General features: G+C 37.1%; 1 protein-coding gene across 6 annotated transcripts in view; it reads right to left on the reverse strand.

The window, feature by feature from the left end:
• Positions 1-21,292, reverse strand: part of GRID2 (glutamate ionotropic receptor delta type subunit 2) — a 679,709-nt gene that overhangs the window by 204,129 nt on the left and 454,288 nt on the right. For all 6 annotated transcript variants that reach the window (XR_004148251.3, XM_021550296.4, XM_021550297.4 and 3 more), the window contains 3 exons: positions 15,058-15,111; positions 7,028-7,201; positions 1,529-1,690 (listed from right to left, as the gene is read on the reverse strand). Coding sequence is in view for 5 of the 6 variants with exons in the window: in XM_021550296.4 (XP_021405971.3) it covers positions 1,529-1,690; positions 7,028-7,201; positions 15,058-15,111 (390 nt within the window). In the remaining variant the exon portion in view is untranslated. The remainder of the gene's footprint in view (positions 1-1,528; positions 1,691-7,027; positions 7,202-15,057; positions 15,112-21,292) is intronic.

A 21,292-nucleotide genomic window follows, 5' to 3' on the forward strand; every position in this document is an offset into this window, starting at 1 on the left:
CATTGGTGCTCTGAGGGGTGTTATCAAACACAGGCTGAATGCCAGGAGTAGGCACCCACTGAATTCTAGTATCTGTTGAGTGCACTTATGCTTATGAAACATAAACTTTTACACTTATGTCTAATCAAAGATTAATAGTTCTAATTTACAAACACAATATACATGTTTCACTACCAAACAAACACACTATACTGAAAAAGAGCAACTCTCTCCCCAGCTCCCACTGTTGCTTTAATAACTTCTTTTGTTGTTTTTATAGTTATTGTCGTGTTAGTTGGTCACTGTAAGCCTTTCTTGTCCTGCTCTGTTTTCTATTCTTTTAAAGTTTCATAGAGCAATCTCTACACAGTAGCCAAATCTGCAGCTGCCTTGTCCCCTTTTGATACTACATCCTATAGTCTTTCTCTAACTTTTTTCTATGTTCTAACACTAAAAGCAGTACTTGCATCCGTCTTAAAATCTTGTGACTTTGCCCATAGTAAAACATGACAAAGGGCATAGTTAGTAGTCTTAATACCTTATCAACAAAGCTTTCTATGTAGATAGAAAAAACACTTATTTCCCATTATTCCTAGCAGCTTACTCGTGCCCCAGGTGTCCAGATCAGTTTGGTCTGGACTAACCAGTGTCTCCTCACTGCTCTCAAGGCTACTCTGGGCTCCATCTCCAGCTGTACCTTGTCCTACAGCTCAATCCCAAATCACATCAGGGTCACCATTGTGCTGCAGTTGAGATGGCCACAATACACAGAGTAACACCAAACATTCCAGAAAGCTTCAAGCATTAACTCATATAGAGCAACATCACATCAGAAGGCTTCAAGTGTCTGCCTTGTTCTTCAGCCCAACCTTTCATACCCTCCTGTTCCTGCATGGCACCTGTGTGCCCTCTGCTCCCTCTGGTGATGGTCAGTGCCCCTGGGCTCTCCATGGCTCATTGCTGTCAGTGCTGCTCACCTGCTGCTCACAGCTGTAGCCCACTGGGGATGAGGCTGGTCACAGCCCCACCCCAATTACCACAAACTGTGTGCCTGCAGTTACAGGGATGGTTTTGTGGTGGCAGAATATAGCCTAGATAATTTAGTGGTTTCCTTGCTCCCATTTCTATGATTTCACTTTATTAACATCAAAGGCAGTGTAATGGAAAATTCTGCAGAACATTACCCAAGTGCAATACTGCAAATTTTTCTCTTTTCTTTTACAAACAAAATCGTAAATTTATTTTCTTTGCTTCCTAACCTGTGAAACTTCTTCAACAGTGACACTTGTTCACCTTTGACACTTTTTCTTCCTTGAACATCCAACTGTTTCAGTAGTTTTGGTAAACAAAAATTGGCTTTATTTCAGTATGATTACTATGACATGGAAAAAACCAACAACCCACCCAAGCCAAATAACTAGTCCCTCCATTTGGGAACTGTGAATACATAAAAGCTCTACTGATAAGAGTAATATGCACCTCAGGAGGAAATACTACCTAATGTCAGTATTTTAGAAATCAAAGATGAGGAAATACAGGGAAAAAGTACCTTCTTGATGGTTTCCAACATTGATCGTCCTCCTTGCCAGGGTTTAGAGTTCTTCCTGATGCAGGTGAGACTGGCCATGCTGTGCCACTTCCTGTCCTCCAGCTTCTTATGAAAGGCATTTGCCAGCAGGAGGACAGTATCATATATATACAGGTTTGTAATCTGTAAAGAGATCAAAAGGGAAGCATTAGCATAACTATTTGTAGTGTCCTCCTAGCAGCCAGAATTTATAATTTGTTTTGCCTCCCCCATAATCCTCTGCTAATTAAATACTTTATTTGGTTTTAAGAAAAATCTGTGAAAGGCCAAACGTCACACATTTGGGCTTTGGTAAAATCTGCAGCTGGGGGCTGTATCACTAAAAGTGATAAACACTAAATAAACTACACATACATGAGAAGTACAGGCAGCCCAACCACTGCCACAGCTCCACTTGTAGATTTAGAGCTCTACTTATGACCATAAACAGACTTCCTTTTATTTTCAAACAGCTCCTTGTGAGACTCAATTTTTCAGTCACCAGATATTTGGACATTATCAAATTATCTTCAAGGCTGTTTTGTTCTTTTGAAAAGCAGAAACTGAAAATTTAGAATAGATTTTGTTGAGTTATTTGTGCAGTCAATTCTGGTTGATACTTTCTGGCATGAAATAAGACTCAATGAGATTCTTGTCAGTGTGCAATTGCATGTTGATTCTGTGATTTATAATGTTTTCTGTCAGAGTGTTTGACATTGGCTGCTAATTCCTTGCAGGACAAACTCTTACAGAGTACACATGTATATGTTTCACTGTGAGCACAGCTACATACAGTGTGAGGAAGCTTTAGCTTGGGATCAAAAGCAGAACAGTGGAATTCAAGAAAGCAATCACTTGTGTGACCCTTCCACTTAACCATGTTTTAGTTGTATGTATGTGCTTTTAAATGCACACAGTGCAAAGTCAGATATGAAAGATACAATTAAAAGTAAAATAACAGAAGCTCAGGACTCATGAACACTTCTGAAACAAGTAATTTACAATATAGTTTTATATCAGTCTTTTCTGTCCTCAGATGGCAGGAACATTGAAGTTACTGACAGTAACATAAGAAACCTCAGCTGTCATGAACAGAGGTTCTCATGAAGAAAAATTATCTTCAGAAATGAAAAGGACTTTTGGGAATATTATTTTTAGATAACCTATTGGTCATCTAAAGTTATTGAGGGAAACACAGTTTCCTCAGGTGCATGATGAAGGGCTCTGTAGAGCATTCCTAGTGCCTGACAACAAATTAGCTAGTGGCAATTTGAGGCAAGGTTACTCAGATTTTTTCTGCATCAGTCTCTGACAAGCCAAAAGACATTTCCTCAGATTTGTGGAATATGTTGTCTGCTCTCTGTAAGGGCCTTTTACACAGCTATAGGTGGTGTGCTTAAAGTTTGAAAAGAAGAAAGAAGCTTATAAAAGGAAAGCATGGGAAATTAGTGGCTCTATTCTGCTTTTTAAATATATCCAAAGACTGGGAAAGCTCTGCAGCTATTGGGAGGGGGTATATGGCAAGGAAGCACCATAATGCTGAAGATTTGACTTATTGATTGGCCAATTGACATATCACCTTAAAAAAGAGGGGAAAAAAAGTAAAAAAAAAAACCCAAAAAACAAAACCCTCTCTTCCTGCCTAATTAGTCCTTTCCACATAGCATCTTTTTATGTTTTTATTTCCTTTTTTAAATCCCATCTTCATGTTGGCTTTGCTTGTATCATCCACAAACTGCTCTGTTAGTAGCACAGATGTAAAGAACCTCTGATCCTTAGTGCCCTTTTCTTTAAATGATCCTTCACTGTGTCCTTCTTGTAAAGAAGATGCTTCTTTATTCTTACTTGAGCTCCTCTAAAGGTTGTGAACATTTCTGTTTTGGTATTCACCCAGGAACAAAATCTACTTTCTTCAGATGCACAGGCCAGGCATCACTGTGCATGACAGGAATAAAAGCATGGATTGAGGATCTGGGCCCAGGTTAATCAAGCATTTTAAAAACAACTGGGATGATTTGCTTGCATATTGTAAACTTATAAAGAATTCAAAGCATTTCAGCAAACTGTGTTTCCCCAATGAAACCAGCACTAGAGGGACATTTGTTGAAGCAGGGAAGGGAGGAATTATCGCTGGGCTGTGAGGCAAGCTTTTTTTCTATACAAGTCTTTGCCAAAGGAAAAAAAAAAAAACAAAAAAAACCCAAAACCAACCAAAAAACCCATACCACCTCTGGAGAGCAGAGGGGATAAGGTTGCTAATGAGACTAAATTGGTACATGAAGGGCTGTGGATGCCAAGTCATCATTTCCCAGCAAAATGACATTGCTTTCAAGGTAACTTCTGTAACCTACTACCATGGGAATAGAAGACAATTCTCACAGTTCATGAGAAAGGATGCACTCACTAATCTAAGTGTAATGTAGCTGGGCCTTCATCAAGTATTAACAGGGCTCAGGAGGACAGAGTTCAGCAGTTATTAAGCATTGTTAGTCCTTCACTAATAGTTGAGCTTAACATTTACTGCAATCAATCACTGATAATGCAATGATAAAGACCCTACAATTAATTCCTGTTTCTCAAAATCAACCTTCCCTGTCACTACCAGAAGTATGCTTCGTTAATATCTGTCCTGATGAACAGAAGGGGGTTGTAATTTAAAGTCACTTTACACCTTTATTAATTTCCCACATAAATTTACTGGGGCATTTAATGCACTGCCTGGTGTCCATTACTAATCCCTTATTTATTCTATGTCTGTTAGGTTAAGGACTGGACGTTTGCATTACCAAGAAGTATTTAACAGCATAACTATTAATGCAATTTAAAATTCAGATGTGATTATTTTATCCATAGTGTGGAAGAAAGGTACTTAGCATCAGATTAAGGATGAATGATTAATCTGGATTATCAGTGTTTATTTTATGTAAACCTATAATATTGCACATAGCTTTTAGTCAAATGGGTTACAGTACTAAATTCTTCTGTGAATCCAGTTCTTAGCTTTCTGCATTCAAAATGATACAAATTTATAGAATTTGTTTCAATTAGGCCAGTTCCAAAGACACAGGGCGACATCTTCACCAGAATATTTTTCAGTGTTTTAATAAAGATGCTGAAAAAAAAATTAATTATTCACACAGACTTTAGGGGGAGTAACTCAGAAAAAAAATAAATCAAGAAATTCATCCTTATAATTTCCAGAGAATGTTTCTGATTAGTCACACTTTGATGTCATTAAAAAAAAAAAAAAGCTTTAGTAATTTCAATTTATAAACTGTTCCAGCTCCCCACTGGATTAGAAACTAATTTATAATATTGTTGGGTAGAACAAAGAAGAAGCAAACAAACCCCTCAGCTACTCAAAGGACTGTGCATCATACAAAGGCACAGGGGAAATTGTGTCAGACTTTTCCTTCCTTTCAGTTTATAATGTTGTCTCACTCAGCTAAAAATAATGAAGTACAGCCATCTCAGGGAAAGCATGAAAAAAGCAACTCAGCTGCACAGAGCAATTAAGAGTCCAGCTTCCATCATTCCTTTGAAGCAAAATACTAGGAAAGCTTCCATTAGGAACATTGTAGCTCTCCAAGCTATAGGTAGATCATGACACATGAGTGAAGGTATAAGACCCAATCTAACAAATTAAATGGAATTTGCCAATTTGTTGAGACTAAACTTTGAATTCTAGAACTTATCTTTCCTGGATTCACATAACTGCTGAAGTGAAAGTAAAAGTGAAGCTGAAGAGAAAGACAAATCAAAATGTAAAGCATCCCATTGACAGGTGACTCTTTTTTACTGTCTTGCTGTAGTCAGGCACTTTGTTCATGAGAACTGCTCTTTGCACTCTGACTCCTGCACGTGATCACGCTTTCAGCTTGAGCACACTGTCCCTACACTGCCAAAGCTCCTCCAGGACCATGCTGCCATGACAGAATGGCACAGCCTAAAGGATTTTTGCACTTCTTAAACGGTCTGTAAATATATCCTGTGGCAAGCACATTTCTCTCACTCTCAGGATTTTTCATAGATGGAATGAAAATGAAAGAGAAAATATGAATGAAAGAGAAATGAAAGAGAAAATTAAAGAGAATGAAAGAGAAAACAATTTCTATTTCTGCTCCTTGTTTTGCTTATGTGGAATGTGTTTGGAGAATTGTTTACCTGGAGTGATTGCTTGATTGGATTCTGGTGAGGATTGTTTGAGCCTGATGGCCAATCCAATCCACCTGTGTCTGGACTCTTGAGAGAGGGTTATGAGTTGTGTTAGAGATAGGGTCAGAGAAAGTGGTATGTAGTTTTAGTATCATCCGTTTATATAGTATATTAATGTATTTTAGCATAGTTATAATAAAGAAATAATTCAGCCTTCTGAATTGAGTCAGACATCGTCATTTCTTCCCATTGGGTTTGCCTGCATTTACAGTAATATCCTATGCATCAATGGGCATCACACAGCCCTGTTTGCTTTGAGAACTCTAATAGGATCACCATGTTTTCTTCTACAGCCAGTTTTTCATGTCATCAGTAATGGCTGGCTGGCTGTTTTGTGAACTAAAATTAGTGACACAAAGGCTATTACAACTAGTCTGAATCAGGACAAGACTATCCACACTTTGTCCCTTAAATATTTTAATTTTAAACAGACACTCTTGAAGACCTCCCTATTTTCCTCCCATTGTTTTCTCTCATCAGAATCATGAGGTGGCTGCTTTTAGCTGCTGGGTCAGATAAGCTCCTCCCGCCACTGCTAAAAATAATAATATATAGCCATCTTTCTACAACTGCAGAAATGTTCACAGAAAAAAAAATAAAACAAAACAAAAGTAAAATCACCAGATTAAGCCAATTTCACACTCCTGATTAGCCTAAGCTTTATCATGATGAAACCTAATGAGAGACAGAGGATTTGTTCTTGGAAAAACCATGTGAAGTCAGGAGGACAGGGATCCTGTTGCTGAATTCCTGTGGTAGAAACCTATTATAGTTTAATTGTAGTTTGTGATTAACAACACTGAAAATAAGACCTCCTTGGAACGTCAACATAGATTTAGATGTATACACCAGGGCACTTGAAAGAGATGATGTGGGTGCTCCCAGAAAGCCTTTGTTATTGACAATATATTTGAGGGTCAGAGAAGCACAGCAGCTCAGGAGACATTGACTACAGGGATGAAATTCTTTTGGGTGAGATGACAAAAATAAAATTTAGCAGGGCAACAAAATGACTACCCTACTACCTGGAGACCAGGTGGCTTTTTTGGATGTTTATTGCTGTGGAGCAGGTAAGTTGTTGTTCATCAGACACATTCACTCCCTCCCCAACTCCACGTATTTCCTTGTCATGCCACAAGCCATTAAACCACATGTCAGAGAGGACACGAGAAATAACTCTAAGTTACAGGACGCCCCTGGGGGGAAATCTTAGAAGTTATCTAGAAAGACAATTCCCAGGAGGGGATAGACTGGTGTATGAGCTACCTCCATGCTTTGGGAGAAAGGGTCCTTCGGATCACACAGTGATGAAGATATTCTGTGGTTGCCACGGAAACAGCGCTGGCTTATGTTTTGGGGGACTGGAAATGTCTGTCGGATAATTGTCAACCTTCCAATTGACCTTCTCACCAGCTCCTGCACATCCACGTCATTTATTTCCTGAAAGATAAGGCAAGGGAGAGGATAGGCATGAGACTCAAAATTCAGAAAGATGACCACCAAATTATAAACAAAAAAAACCCCTGAGTGGACCAAGGGGCCACTGATTGACACACAGCTATTGTCCACAGCCTCAAAACCAATATGTGCATGCTCATTAAAATAATTGGTGGTATTAAAATACCACTCTTAACTGCAGAAGTTCAAAGTGTACTGTGCTCAAACCTCACCAAATATTTGTATTTTAATAGCTGTTTCATTTGGTGTTTTCTCTGCCTCTCCTTTTACCTCTTCTGATCTTCTATTTAAAACTGTTTCACAGCATCCGTGACAGATAACGTATAAATCAGTAGGAAGCCATAGCATGCTGTATTTGTGAGTGTAGCATTGCTTAGGAGCAGTGAAGGTAGAGACAACATTTCAGGCTTTAAGTGCTCATTTCCTAGATTCAGAATATCAAGAACCTATAAACAATGTGCTAGTTAGAAATCATTTACCAAAAGGGCAAAGGAAATGCTTAAGAACATTCTAGGTGTAAATGTGCTTGTTTATAGCAAGACCTAATTTAAAACCAAAATTTTATTCCATAGGGTACCTATTAAGGCTTACAGTTGAACACTCAGCTCTACAGACAAATACTTAAAAGAAAAAATAACTAAGTAAAACCACCAATATTAAGCTTGAAGTATTAACTTTAAGACAGGTTAGGGAAACCAGAAAAGTATTTTTTAACATAGCATAAATTCCTGCAGGTTGGGAACATGGTGTTTTACCCTGTTGAATTATGAGTCCCTGAGGGAAGTTGAGTAAGAGGAACACAGGCTCCCAAGCAACAGCAACTGACTCCAATCTTCACATAAGAACTTGAACTTTAGTTAAACGTGTTTTTTTCGTGGTAATTCAAATAGCTGGTAGTTTTCAAAATAATTCTGTGCCTGTATTTTCCTGTAAAATAGTAGAAATAATCTAAAATTTGTACCATCTTTTTAAGCAGGATCTCTTTCTCATCATGCTGAACTGTCTGTCCACAATCTGTCTTAATTACGAAGGCTGATGCCCCAAACTTTCCAGACATGTAAAACTGTGGCTATGTCCCCAGGAAGGGAGGTGGATCAAGAGGCTCCTATTGGCAGCCTGCACTTAATACTGCCTTGCACACAGCCAGAGTTTATTAAATACTTTTGATTCTCATTTGTGTATTTATAGCTATGTCATTTTTCAAAGGATACAGCACATCTGCATTGTTTATACATGCAATGAAATGTCATCAACTTTTTTTGCCTTAGCTTCCTGATCTATAGCCATATTGAAGAATTTAGGAAACACCAGAATAGACTTGACCTAAAATTATGGACTCTTTCTTGCGGAAATGAAGCCAAGCTTTTTGAAAAAGCAGCTCTTTAAATGTTACAACAACCACCCCAGTTATTTTGGCTTTTTTTTTTGCTGTTCCAGTATAATATCCTTTTATTATTTTTAAGGAACTGCTTTGGATGTACTGGTATTTGTTTATTTCCATTAAATTTTGAAAGAAATATATGTGAGATGTAAATTATAACTTCTACTCTCTTGACTACAGTAAAAGTATTTTATTTGCCTTCACAGATTATAATAGTTTCTGAATTCATCTGTTATTAATGTTCTTTATGAAATGCATTTTTTTTTTCTGCAAAGAGAAATAACATAGCATCAGCTGTGTTCAGTGTACTGTCTTGCATTTCAGGTCGATTCTTTCTTAATGTACCACAGATAATGGCTTATCTCAGCTTAAGATGCTGTCTTTTCATTTAGCCTGTATAATTTCAGTAGCTGTGAGATAAAAAAAAATATATAATGCTGCTTTAGCAATATATATATATATATATTTATAATACTTTCAATATAACCATAAAGGAAAGCTCAAGAAACTTTTAATCTTGATTTTAAATTATATACTTTCTCGGAGGATTTTAAAAAATTTGTCTGGTTTCATTACCCAGCATGCCCAAACTATAACATCAAGATTATTGGACTCACTCTAATGTAAAAACAGACACCTGCATGGCCACATTATATTGTCAAATACTACTTTAAAGGAGATTTTGACTTTCAAATCCTCAAGGATTTATCTTTCCTGCCATAAAAGTGTATTTATGTTTTCTGTATTCAGCACTTTTTGATGCATTTTAAATAGAATGTTCTCATTTTAACCTCCAGGTTACTACCTCATGTCTGGGAGATAACAACAGAATTGAAACAGCAAAGCCATTTTTGTGTGGTGGCCAAAGAGGTACATAAACCTATAGATAAGTGACAGCTATTATTTTAAATGCTGATTATACCATAAATCCAGATTTTAGATTGACAACAAAGCAGTGCCATGCAACCCCAAATTCAACATTAGTAATTTGCTATGTATTTCTTTGTCAGTTTTTAAATACTTTGTATTGACTGAGTGACAAGCCTTTTATAGAATGACTCTCCAGTATCATCTCTCATTTTTGAATTTTGGATCTGACTTAAGAAAACTATATAAAGCAACTATTGTATGAGAGGAAACAATTTTCATTTGCACGTCAAAGGAGGATACAGTGTAATGGTATAAGGGAGGGAGATGAAATGTTATACAAGTGTAGAATGTCAAAAAAAATTAGAAAGCTGGCCAAGTTGAACTGAGCTGGCACCTGAATAAATTTAGGCTGGGTTATGTGAGGTTGTTTTTCTTTCATTTTTTCTTTTTTTTTCTTTCTTTTGGGTGGTTTTTTATTTGTTTGTTTGTTTATTTTCTTTTCTTTTCTTCTTTTTTACATCAAAAATTCAATTTATAGTTCCAAGCCTTTCTTTTGCTGGTTTGAACTTGGAATTAAGGGGAGACTGTCATGTCACAAGTGGAACAAGGATAAAATTAGATTTACATTTCATCTAAGCAGGCAAATAAATAAGGAAAAAACGTGGATCTAAATTAACAACTCTTTACAGGTTAATTAGGAAACAAGAACTGAAGAGGATCATCTTGATATATAAGGCAATATATAAGGCAAGGCTTCATTGGGAATCAAGACTACATACTGGACATCTAATATCTGTCCCATTATTTTAAGAAAAGCAGCCCAGGCAGAGACTTACTATTTACCCAGAGCAATTGTACCAGCAGTGATACATGGAGGGGAAGAATTTATTTGTATGCTCCTGTATTAAGCACCAAACAAAGGCAAAAATACCTTTTCTTATGAAAACATCTTAACTTTAAGACTGGAACCATCTTCTTGGGCCAAGAAGATGGTTCCAGTATTTATAATAAAGTGGACATGCACTATTTTCCAGTGCATGCCAGGACTTCATCACAGAAAATCCTGACACTCAGAGAGGGAAGCATTTCTTCTTTCTCCAGAAATCAGCAGAGGAGAAAGGGGTGACTTAAGACCTCTAGGCTGCCACCACCCACACCAGAGAACATTTGTGCCCTTCCCAAACTTCTCAGCACTTTCTAAAGAGAAGCTGAGGTAAAGGCATGGCTGGATGAACCTCCAAGACAAGGAAAAGCAGATTTTGAACTGCATTATCACTTGCTCCTATGTATCTCTCTTATTTTTTTTTAGGCTTTGCAGAAAAGGATGAATAAAACTTAACAGGACAAGGAGAAACTAATTTTTAGCTTTCGCAGAATAAAAAAAAAATCCAAGATTTTGGAGAAAGCAGGGTTCTCTCCATCTGTGCATTAGCTCGCACTAATGCCAGGAGCTGGCAACTTGGTTGCTCACCTGTTCCAAAGAGGGCATAATTTCACAGAGACCCACCAACCCAGTGGAAAATGCAACAGTTCAAGTGAAGCTCTAATGCTATTATCAATCATTATCCCTATGAAAGTTTTGAATGTAAATGAGCTCCTGGAACTGAGCTGTGATTTCAGGACCTGATCTAACTGCTCAAGCTTGAAACATAGTTATGCTCTACACTCCCACTCACAGTGTAGTGCATTGGGCTTAAAACACGGTGAACAAGATGAATACATGGGCCACAGACAAGCCCTCTCCTAGGAAAAAGTCTTCATCAAAAAGAATACAACCTTTGCATACAACCTTGTAGGTCCCCCAATCCTCTCTTGTGTTATGCTGGGCAAACCTGTTGGACCTTTTTCCATAAATTGGTCTTTAAAAAGAGTCTGGAGATTTTTTTCATTCTTTCATTAAGAAGGAGTTTTTCCGGACTCTGGTGCCTCTGGTAATTAGAAACCTTTTAACAACTTTTGACCTCAGTTTACTCGAGCACAAATTGAACTCATTTGTTGTTGTGTCAACCTTGTCCTTTGGCTCTTGACAATGATGCATTTATTCACATTCTGTAAGTGTTTATAAACAGAGAGCACATCCTCTTTTAGCCTTTGTTTCATAGGCCAACCAAGGAACCTTTCTACTATCTTCTTGCACAGATCAGCTTTTCTGTACACTCACTCAATTCTAATTCTAATAGATCTAGTCATAACTGACCATATTACAGCAGATGAAATCCAAACAATCCTTTGTAAAGTAGCATTAATATTTTCATCTCCCATATTCCAACTCTAGTCAGTGGAAAGTGTTTGGGACTGTCCTTGAGTAAACAATAGCAATAAAGACCTGGTGGCAGCCTTGGGTATAGCAAGAAAATAGTAAGGTAACACTGAATTTTTTAACAAAGGAAAATGCTTGAGAGAGACATGATTTAAAATGGAAAAAAAGACAATTCTTGCCTTTAAAAAGAGCAAGGTAAAGTGATGAAAAATATAGAAATGCCCCTTCTTCGGTTCCATTAAATAAAAGATAAGTTTACTGTACAGTTGTGAATTAACAGTCATGAAAGAAATATCATTATTTATCCTGGAACTTTGAAGCTATATTTACTATTGTGCAGAGGAAATGAAGCAAGCAAAGACAGATAGACAGAGGGAGAGAGAGTGTGAGAAATCCATTCTCACATTTTGTTAAGGCATATTTGATCATGACTGCATTCAAATCTATGACTCCTGCAAATTTTAAATAAAGAACTATAACATCTGCTTTAAGGCCCTGAAGAAACAAGAACATTTATTTGGAGAGCATTTCCTCAGCTAACTATGTTTATCAGAAGTGATTTGCATTATTTGCTATGGTCTAATATGATGAATTATGTTTTAGCAAATTATGAATTCTTTCATTTTATGGGAACAAACCCCCTCCTCCCACACTTACATTATGATACACACTCTTCAAGAAAATTTGCTATATTGCATAAAGTAGCAAGTAATGGGACAATAAAAATTAAGGAACTCTTTGCAGGCATTATAACATTTAGAGTGAGCAATTAAAATAACAGATGTTACCTCACAAAGCCTAAGCAGATTTCTGATCACAAAACTGAGGGTGGTATTTTCTTCTGTATTGCTACAGTCGGTGAAGAAGGTTGTATTCCCTTGGCACAATGATGGAAAAGGAAAAACTATTCCAACTTCTTATGGTATCTCAAGGCAAGGAATTATTTGAATCAGATGCACAGTTTGCAGAACAACACATTTTCACTGTCACAGATAATTTTAGAATTTCAAATTAGGAGGCCAGAGAAGCAGTGTTACAGTTACTTATTTGACAGTGTCATTTAGCCAATATAGGCACTCAGGCACAGATGTCTAAGTTGTGACAAAAGATTCACAGAAGCAACAAAATGGGCAGAGCTCTGAGATCATCTCCCAGTCACACGAAGGTAATATGGCCATCAACAGGTAATGGCTGATCACCTCAAATAGACTGGGACATAAAGATAGCTGGTTTATGTATCACACAGAAAGGGGGCCACAAAGCTCTGCATTTCCAAATCCTGCACTGCCAAATAGAGGCATTGCAATCTCGTTACTGAACTGGCAAAACATTGCAATAAGCAATTACCCAACATCAAACACTCAGGAAACATGTAGATTTCTGCTGTAATTTAAACACAGTGGCAATGAAAAATTGGGCAAAGCAGAACCCTTGCTGCAGTATTATCTACTGATCTTATTTTATTGCTAATTTTATTTCTGCATCCACATAATACTGAAATTATTTGCATTTTTAAACAAACAGAGCTAAAACTACCTAACCCGGAATAAGGATTTAGGCCCAGAAGAAGATTAAGCTGAGATAGCACTAGACATAGTCACCTTCTCTGAAAGAGAAAAGAGGAATTATTGAATGAGATGCAGAGACTTTAATGACAGTGGTTTAGAGCAGTTTGTTGGAATGAACTTAATCACAGCTTTCGTCCTTTTCATATACAAGACTATCAGACTAAGAAGGGACGATGCACATTTCTCTATGCAGATCATTCAGCTTTTCCTGCTGCTGGGACTGCAGACCAGAGAAAGAGTTTTGGAACAGAGAAGGCAGCTGAGTGGTAACCACTTTGATTGCTCTGCCATTTAATCTTCTGCAATGTGCAAATAACAATGCTTAAAAAGCAGATTTTTTTTTTCCCATGGAGACACTAATTTCTGGATAAAAAAGCAAAGACAAAGCATATATGCTAGGAATGGATCCTCAGTCTTGTTTTGTTTTTTTGAGGGCGAAGGAGCTGAAACAGCTAAAAGCAAGCACCTTCTTTAGATCTTTTGGAAAGTATGTAACATTTAAAACAAAAAAATCAATGGCAGCATCTTTAATTTGAACAGCAGGCTAAAATATAATCTTTGTCTAAGGTGTCTGATCTACTGGTTACAGAGGACAGCTTTAGATTCAGTTGATGCTCTTCTTAAAATCCTCTGTTGACTCTGAAGTGAATTCTAGTTTAATCAGACATAAAAAAGAAAAGATGTATGTTGTTCACATGACCACTTGCAGATTAAAGCTGGATTCTCTCCCAGCAAAGCCCCATTCCATGCTGGAAAATACACACAGTTCTAGTCAGGAGCAAGGCAAGGCCCAAATTAATGGTTATGCTGGGCCTGGCTTGTCTACACAGCATTTCCAGAGACATATTTTTCTCCAAAGTAAACTAGCTAAAAATCCAATGGTTTAGCACACATACTAATGAAAATCCAATAATTAATTATGAAAACAGAAGTGGACAGGAAGTCCAGATAGCATGACATGGAATTTAGACGCAGTCTTTTATTCTGAGAAGATACAGGAGTTGCATGATTAGCATGTTAGGAGATAGCCATATACTCTGACAATCCCACTATTTTAGACCTAAATTATTTTTTCAAAAAGCTGAATGGTGTCAAACCTGAACTGCAGTGTTCAATACCTCATATACAAAACTACTTCACATATTGACTTGTCATATTTTACCTGACAAGTTTTCATGGGAGAACTTATTTCACAGTCTAAAAGCAGAATTTCAATTTTAGTTTCTTTTTTTTTTCCCTTTATGAACATTTATATATGACCTAATCCAGAAGTCTACTAAAGAGCCTCCCAACAGGTTTGGATATCAACCATGATGGAAAATTTGGTGAATTCATAAAGGAAAGGAAAACATGAGATTTTATTATTAATATTATTTTGATTAGTAAGAAAAAATCATCAAAATATAAACAAAATGCAAGGACTTCACCACAAAAGATTACATATTAAAAAAGGCCTTAAAAATCTTGTGAAAACAGTCAGCTCAATTGTGAACTCTCAAGATATTTAGAAATAAAGGGTTTTTTTCAGTTTATTTTCCATTTATTCATGAAGGGACTTCCATTTCAAACAGGCAAGAAAAAACAGCAAAGTCCAAGAACCTGTCATTCTACTTTTATTAAGCAACATCTACTCCCTCAGTGCCCTTGAACTTTGTCACAGCTACTGCTTCCTGTTGGCAAAGTGAGAATCAGCATGAGTATTGTCAGTAAGGCTGAAAACAGGGTTCATGGTTCACAACAAAGTTAATTTGACAGTTACCTCATTTATAATGATCCAGTGACAGTCAAAAGCAACCAAATTAGTCTCCACGACCTGAAACAGAGAACAAACCAGCTATCAGTTAGCTTCCTTGTGAAAGTCAGAAAAAAAAAATTTAAATAGATGCTCTCTATAAATGACAAAAACTGAAGCACATGCTCTCTAGAACTTTTGCTATTATACTGAGGATAGAGAACTTTTAGCACCATTCTGCAGAAGCATTTGTGTTATTGTTTGACTTGCCAATTAAACTTGGAAGTACATTTCATTGCCAGCATCACAGGAAAGAATATGTTGCAGTTGACTTATGAGAAAAATGAAAACATTTTTGCCTTAGCACTGTGTGTTGAGAGGAAGCAACAGAGAGGAAGGCAGAAAATTAATGAGTGACTTTTGTAAGATTTCTCTATTTCCTGCTTCTAAGGCCTTTCTAGTGCATACCTAATCTGAAAACCTCTGAATTAAAGAAAAACAAAGCAAACCCAAATAAAAAAAACCCACATGACAAATGCTAGAGTTCACAGAAGTGCAAAGAGCAGGAAGGAGAGCATTCTCCTGAGAAAGAGGGCTGTCACAGGGATGATCAAGTGTAGCCTGTCTCAGGTCCCATGCACAGAAGGCCTCTCATCCTCCTCTCATACATCTTCTCCTGTGCTGAATATTTTTCCATGACCTGCCTTCATGCCGGACTGAACATGTGCTTCCTAAATCATCTTTCACTCACTCCCTTCCCTCCTTTAATCCATTACACATTTATGGCAAGTCACTTTTGAACCCACTTCATAGTGCAAATGAAGAGGATAAAAATACACTTATTCCTCTTTCATTAGGTAGGAAAGAAATCATTGACAAAAGGGAGGCCAGAAACAAACCCTGGAAAAAGCTGGACACCTTTAAATTTTTTCCTACATTAAATTGAACTAGGATTAACATGCAAATAGTGTTAAACACAAATTAATTCCATTTTATTTGTATAGTTATCATGCTCATCTTAATTCACAACTCAAAATTACTGGGTACTTAAAACTGTATTGAATATCCCCTTAAAAAACACAAAGAAAAAAAGAAAAACAGAAACAAATCTTGGAACTGACAGTGTTCAAATGTTCAGTTAGATGCCTAGTGCTGGGGTCTTATTACTTGGCCCATTGGCTTTTAATGACAACCAACAGAAAAAGCACTTGTCAAGGATGATGGCAATTTATACTGTGCCATGTTCAAAGGAGAACAATTTAACTGGCCACAAATTTAAGAGCATCAAAAAACCTCACACTGATAACCCCCATTATTAATTCAAAGGCTATTAGAACTGAGGTCACTGCTTGTTTAGCAGAATGATAAGGAAAGATTTGAAATTCTGATCTGGAGAGACTTGGGTGAGGGGAAAGCAAGAGCAGCAGTATATGACTGATTCCTTATTTGAAATTCTAACAGCAGCAATCAGAAATAAGGGAGGTTGAGAGCCATAGCTGCTAATGTGGTTGTGGAAAACTTCAGTAGCATTAGCAGGAATCGGAGTCCTTAATTTATGTGAAATTCAATAGTTAAAATCAACATGATCTTTTGTTGTGATGCTTTGACATTTTCTTGCATTCTTCACTGTAGGCGTAGTTATTCAATATATGTAGGCATAGAATTCAAAGCTTAGACATTTTCTTGCATTCTCCACAGCACATATAAAGGAATAGGATAGAAACTGAGTAACTGTGATAGGAGGCAGCATAACAGACTGAGCCAGGATGCCTGAACTGGAGCATGTCTGCCCTGATCAGATTGCTCATAACAAACCAGTTGGAATACAACCACACCCAGGAATCAAAAAAGGTCAAAAGAAGACAGAGTAGTAACAAAATTCTCAAAGGAGAGGAGCATTTGCTCCTCATATAAACGTCCAAAACATAGAAAGTTTATCCCATTTACAACATAAGCTGTCATTTAATTTTTCCATAAAACAGAACAAAACAAAGACTTACTAAAGCTGGAACAATTCTGCTAGTCAATCTACATACAGTTCTGCTAAAAGCAAGCAGAATTATATACAAAAAAAAAAAAAAGAAAAAAAAAGAAAAAATGCAGCACAGTCAGCATGTTTTCTGATTTCTTGTCAAGTTCCTAGCAATCTTGTCCTTCCTAACTTTTGGCTCTGGGATGTCCTTCTGGGAACATCTGCCCTGCTGTAACTTCTCTGCTCAAGATGAGGTCTCCTAAGGTTCCCGTGGCTCCCAGGCAATCTGCCAGTGGCAACCTCAAATCAAGTCTCCCAGCGGTGGTAGGAAAATTACAATAACTGTGTTTCACAAAGGGCTCCTAAGCTCTTTCTCTGCTTCCAAATGGCAGTAAACCAAAAATTCAGATTTAAGGAATCCACAAAATGAAAATTCACATTTTATGTTCACTTTTTATTAATGTGTTACAAGTGGACCAGATAATTTCTTTGTGCCTGAGGCTTGAGCTGATCATATTTTCATGTATTGTATCTCCCATTTTTGCTTCAGTTCATCTAGTTTATTAGTAAATATTTGCTTTGGAGTACCTACTTTGCCCAGATTTTCAGCTTTCAATCAGAGAACATTTTTCAGTTGAATATGGTCCTAAGTGTCACTGGTTTTATTATGTAAAGCTCACAGACCACTTAAGCCAGTAACTGGAAGAGGCTGACTGGTCTCACAACTCACTCGCATTATTTCAAACAGCTCAGGGTACCTGTGACAGATTAATTCACAATTTGCAAATAACAAGACGAAGTGAACCCATTTTTTAGTTACAGTTGAAACTCCTCAGCAGAAAGATCATGTTTTATCCATTAAACTTTATGCATTCATTAATATACTTGATACTAAAAACATTTTCAAAAAGCATACATCAAATTGGAAACTGTAGTTTAAGAGACACTCAAACTAATATATTCCAAATTTAGATGGGCTGCAAATAGCCCTTGATTTAAAAACTCGCTTTACCTTTCAGTCTGCTAGAAGCTGCTTTTTGGTATTTTCCTTAGCCCATCTACCCAAAGCTTGTTCTGGTATTGACAGTTGCTGAAAAAGATGACTGATAATGCCCTGAGAAAGTTGCTAGATTTTTAAGATAGATTTACACCTGAACTAGGATTCAGCATTAAGCTGGGATTTCAAGGCCATATTTTCATCCCTGGGTGATTCACCCTTATCTCTCACAAAAGAGCTGTTCATTTCAGCAGCACCAAAATGCTGCATCTCAGTCTCTCCCTTCTTCACATCCCTTCTGCCAGCATGGCCTTTATTGTCAATTTAATTTACCTTAAAGTTGGCAGTGCACATTCTGACTGTCTTAATGAATTGCAGAACACTATAATGTTATCATCATCATTAATAACCCTCTCATATTTTCCAGTCTTTGTGCTCCAGTGTAGATAAATGCACTGGCACATCCACTGTTTTACAAAAAAATAAATAAATGCAATGCTATGCACACCTTCAGTTTTGATGCTTGAGGGAAAAAGTTGCTCAATCCTAAAGTTTTCTTCAAATTCTAGGAGTAATCATGTGCATAACCTTACCATCAGAAGATTATCTCCATCAGCAGCTATTAAGCACTAATCTGCAAGTAGAAGACTATAATAAATCAGTTTTAAAAACCCCCAAACTGTCTAAAGTCAGCAGTAACACAACCTAGATGCAATTATTCATCAGTACAGCAGTCATTACTTGCACACAGCAGGCCTTTACAGCCATGATACAATGTTCCAGAATGTCCTTGTCTATCTACTGCATTTTCTATTCTCTTTACTTTAAAAAGTCATTGTATTTTCATATAGAATGGATGATAACAAATAAGAATGAAGTGAAAAAAAAAACCCAAACCAAAACAAAACAAAAAGAGCACAGCTAGGTCTGCTTAAAATTGACCATAACCTAAAAAACACAAACAGCAGAAGTATTGAAAGGCAGTTTTGCAGCAGGTTTCTATGGTTAATATGCCCAGAATTGTAAAACAAGTATTTTTTTATCTGAGTGATGATCTTCTTCTGGTTGAAATTCATATCTGCATGCATACCAAGTGAGCTGGCATGAACTTGTGCTCTGTGCCAGGGAAAAATGAATGTAGAGAATAATGCTTACAAATGCATAAGGGCAGTAATGAAAAAGAAATCTGAAATCTTGTGTTTTAGAAGTAATAAAACAACTTTATTGGGGCATGTAGGAGGTTGGGGCTTCAAGACCTCAAGCATTTGATTACAATGCAAGTTTCAGATTTATCACTGGTTCTGCTGGCTCTGTGACAGGAAGCAGCACTGTTCCCTCCCAAAAGATAAGGGACAGATTGGAAATTTCCATACAAAACAGAAGGCAGGTGAACCTATTGTTTATGCAGCTCACCTCTTAAGCTAAAACTGAGAAAAACTGGAGTGTTCATTCATAATGAGGGCTGAACACCAAAATTCTACACAGATATTAAATGGAGGAAAGTTGACACTTTCTAAAACAAAGAAAACCATGTACCTTTTTGACAAGTCCTCATTTCATACGTCCTCTAGGGGAAATCACACAAGCTGTGTGTTAATAAACATATAAAGCTATATGTCAATGCAAAAAGCTTTCTGAAGCTAAGCAGAACTGCTAGCCAGGAGAGCATTAGGAGAAAGCATCATATATCCCTACCCTGTTCTCATTGCTCCTCTATGCATTCAAGCCACCTTTGGAGTTAGACACTTTGGTCTAACCCAAGACAGCTGCCTTTGAGCTTCTAAATAGAAGTTGCTTTCTTAACTGTGATGAATGGGACTACCAGTAGCTAAAGGAAGAAGAATTTATTAATTCTATATTGACTGTACTGCAGTTCAGACTGTATTTATTTACTAAAAGGGAAAATATTTGAAAGAATCCTCCACCCCAAAAAAGCATTTTGTGCTTTGGAAGTGGCATCTCTGCTATTCCATTGAGTACTGCCATTTGTAAGCAGAACTTGGAGTGAACTGGGGAGCTGTGTTTAAGTTTAATGCCCATTGCCACTGATCCCTTCCTGTCTTGAACAACTAAATCAGTGTCAGAGAACAAGCAGAGGACAGCCTATTAACCAGCTCCTTCAGAAAACTACTTTCCTGAATTCATCATTTTTTATCGATAGACTGTTGGTATTCAATTATTTATAATGCCATATCACATAATTCTCCATTATTAAGATTCAAAGCAACAAGTTAGCAGGCCAGTTCTGAAACAGACCTCATGAAATTATGGAAAAGCTGAAAAAGAAAAAACTCTCTACTCACTCAGCCCCTTCTCAGACACAGAGAGCTCACACTTGAGTATATGAAAACATTGAATATATGAAAACAACCACTAGCTTCATAAATCCTTGCAAAGGATGTATTAACTGCAGCAAAGGATACAGTCTGTCAAGTATGCAGTGCTATTCATGCACAGTCTCAGAAATCCACAGCAAGAGACACAAAAGATGATTCTTAACATCTTTGTAACTTTAGAAATATGTTCATGTCAAAATCCAGCAGTTCTCCTAACACCCTATTTAAATCAAACTCATGCTTCATGAGGAAGGTGTTCCACTTATTGAAACACGGATGCTATTGAACTGATGAGCATGAACATAGATGAAACAGAAACTAATTTTCTTTTTCTAAAGAATTCAACTACACACTGAGGGAGATTTAGCAGAGAGCACAAAAATGCTGCCAAGATGACAAGTGATGAGCAAGGACAAATCATCTGTCATTAGCAGCAACTCCAGAACTTCTGAATCTTTGGAAGAGCTTGACAATTTGTCATAACTATTTCTATTGTTCACACTCAAACCTTTAAATGGCCTAAATGCAAGACAGTTTAAAGCAAGTAAAGCAGCTGTAGTTCCAGCATGCAAACTTTTTCCATATGCAGTATTAAGCAAGAAAGAAAAGGGGCTTTTTGTCAAAAAACCCCAAGTAATTTAATGAAAAATTAAATAAAAAATTATCTACATCACTTTTTTCTTATAGATATGGGCTCACAAGTGTGAGCAAAAACTGCAAGATACAGATCATAAAGGAAAATAATTCCTTTCCTTCACAAAGGAAATACAGGAAAACCATTCTGGATTTTCAAAATTTAGCCTCACACATATGCAACTAGTCAGACAAACTTGCAAGCACCCAAGGAGGCAGTGATGTTGCATGGAAGCAAAGATCCTTACAAGACCAGGCCACCTCAAGTATCTCCTGTTTGAAGGACAGAGGAGAGCTCCCTGGCTCCTGGTTTACCTGTGCTAA

The sequence above is a fragment of the Lonchura striata genome, chromosome 4, assembly GCF_050655825.1.
Source record: "Lonchura striata isolate lonStrDom1 chromosome 4, ASM5065582v1, whole genome shotgun sequence".
Lineage (NCBI taxonomy): Eukaryota > Metazoa > Chordata > Aves > Passeriformes > Estrildidae > Lonchura > Lonchura striata.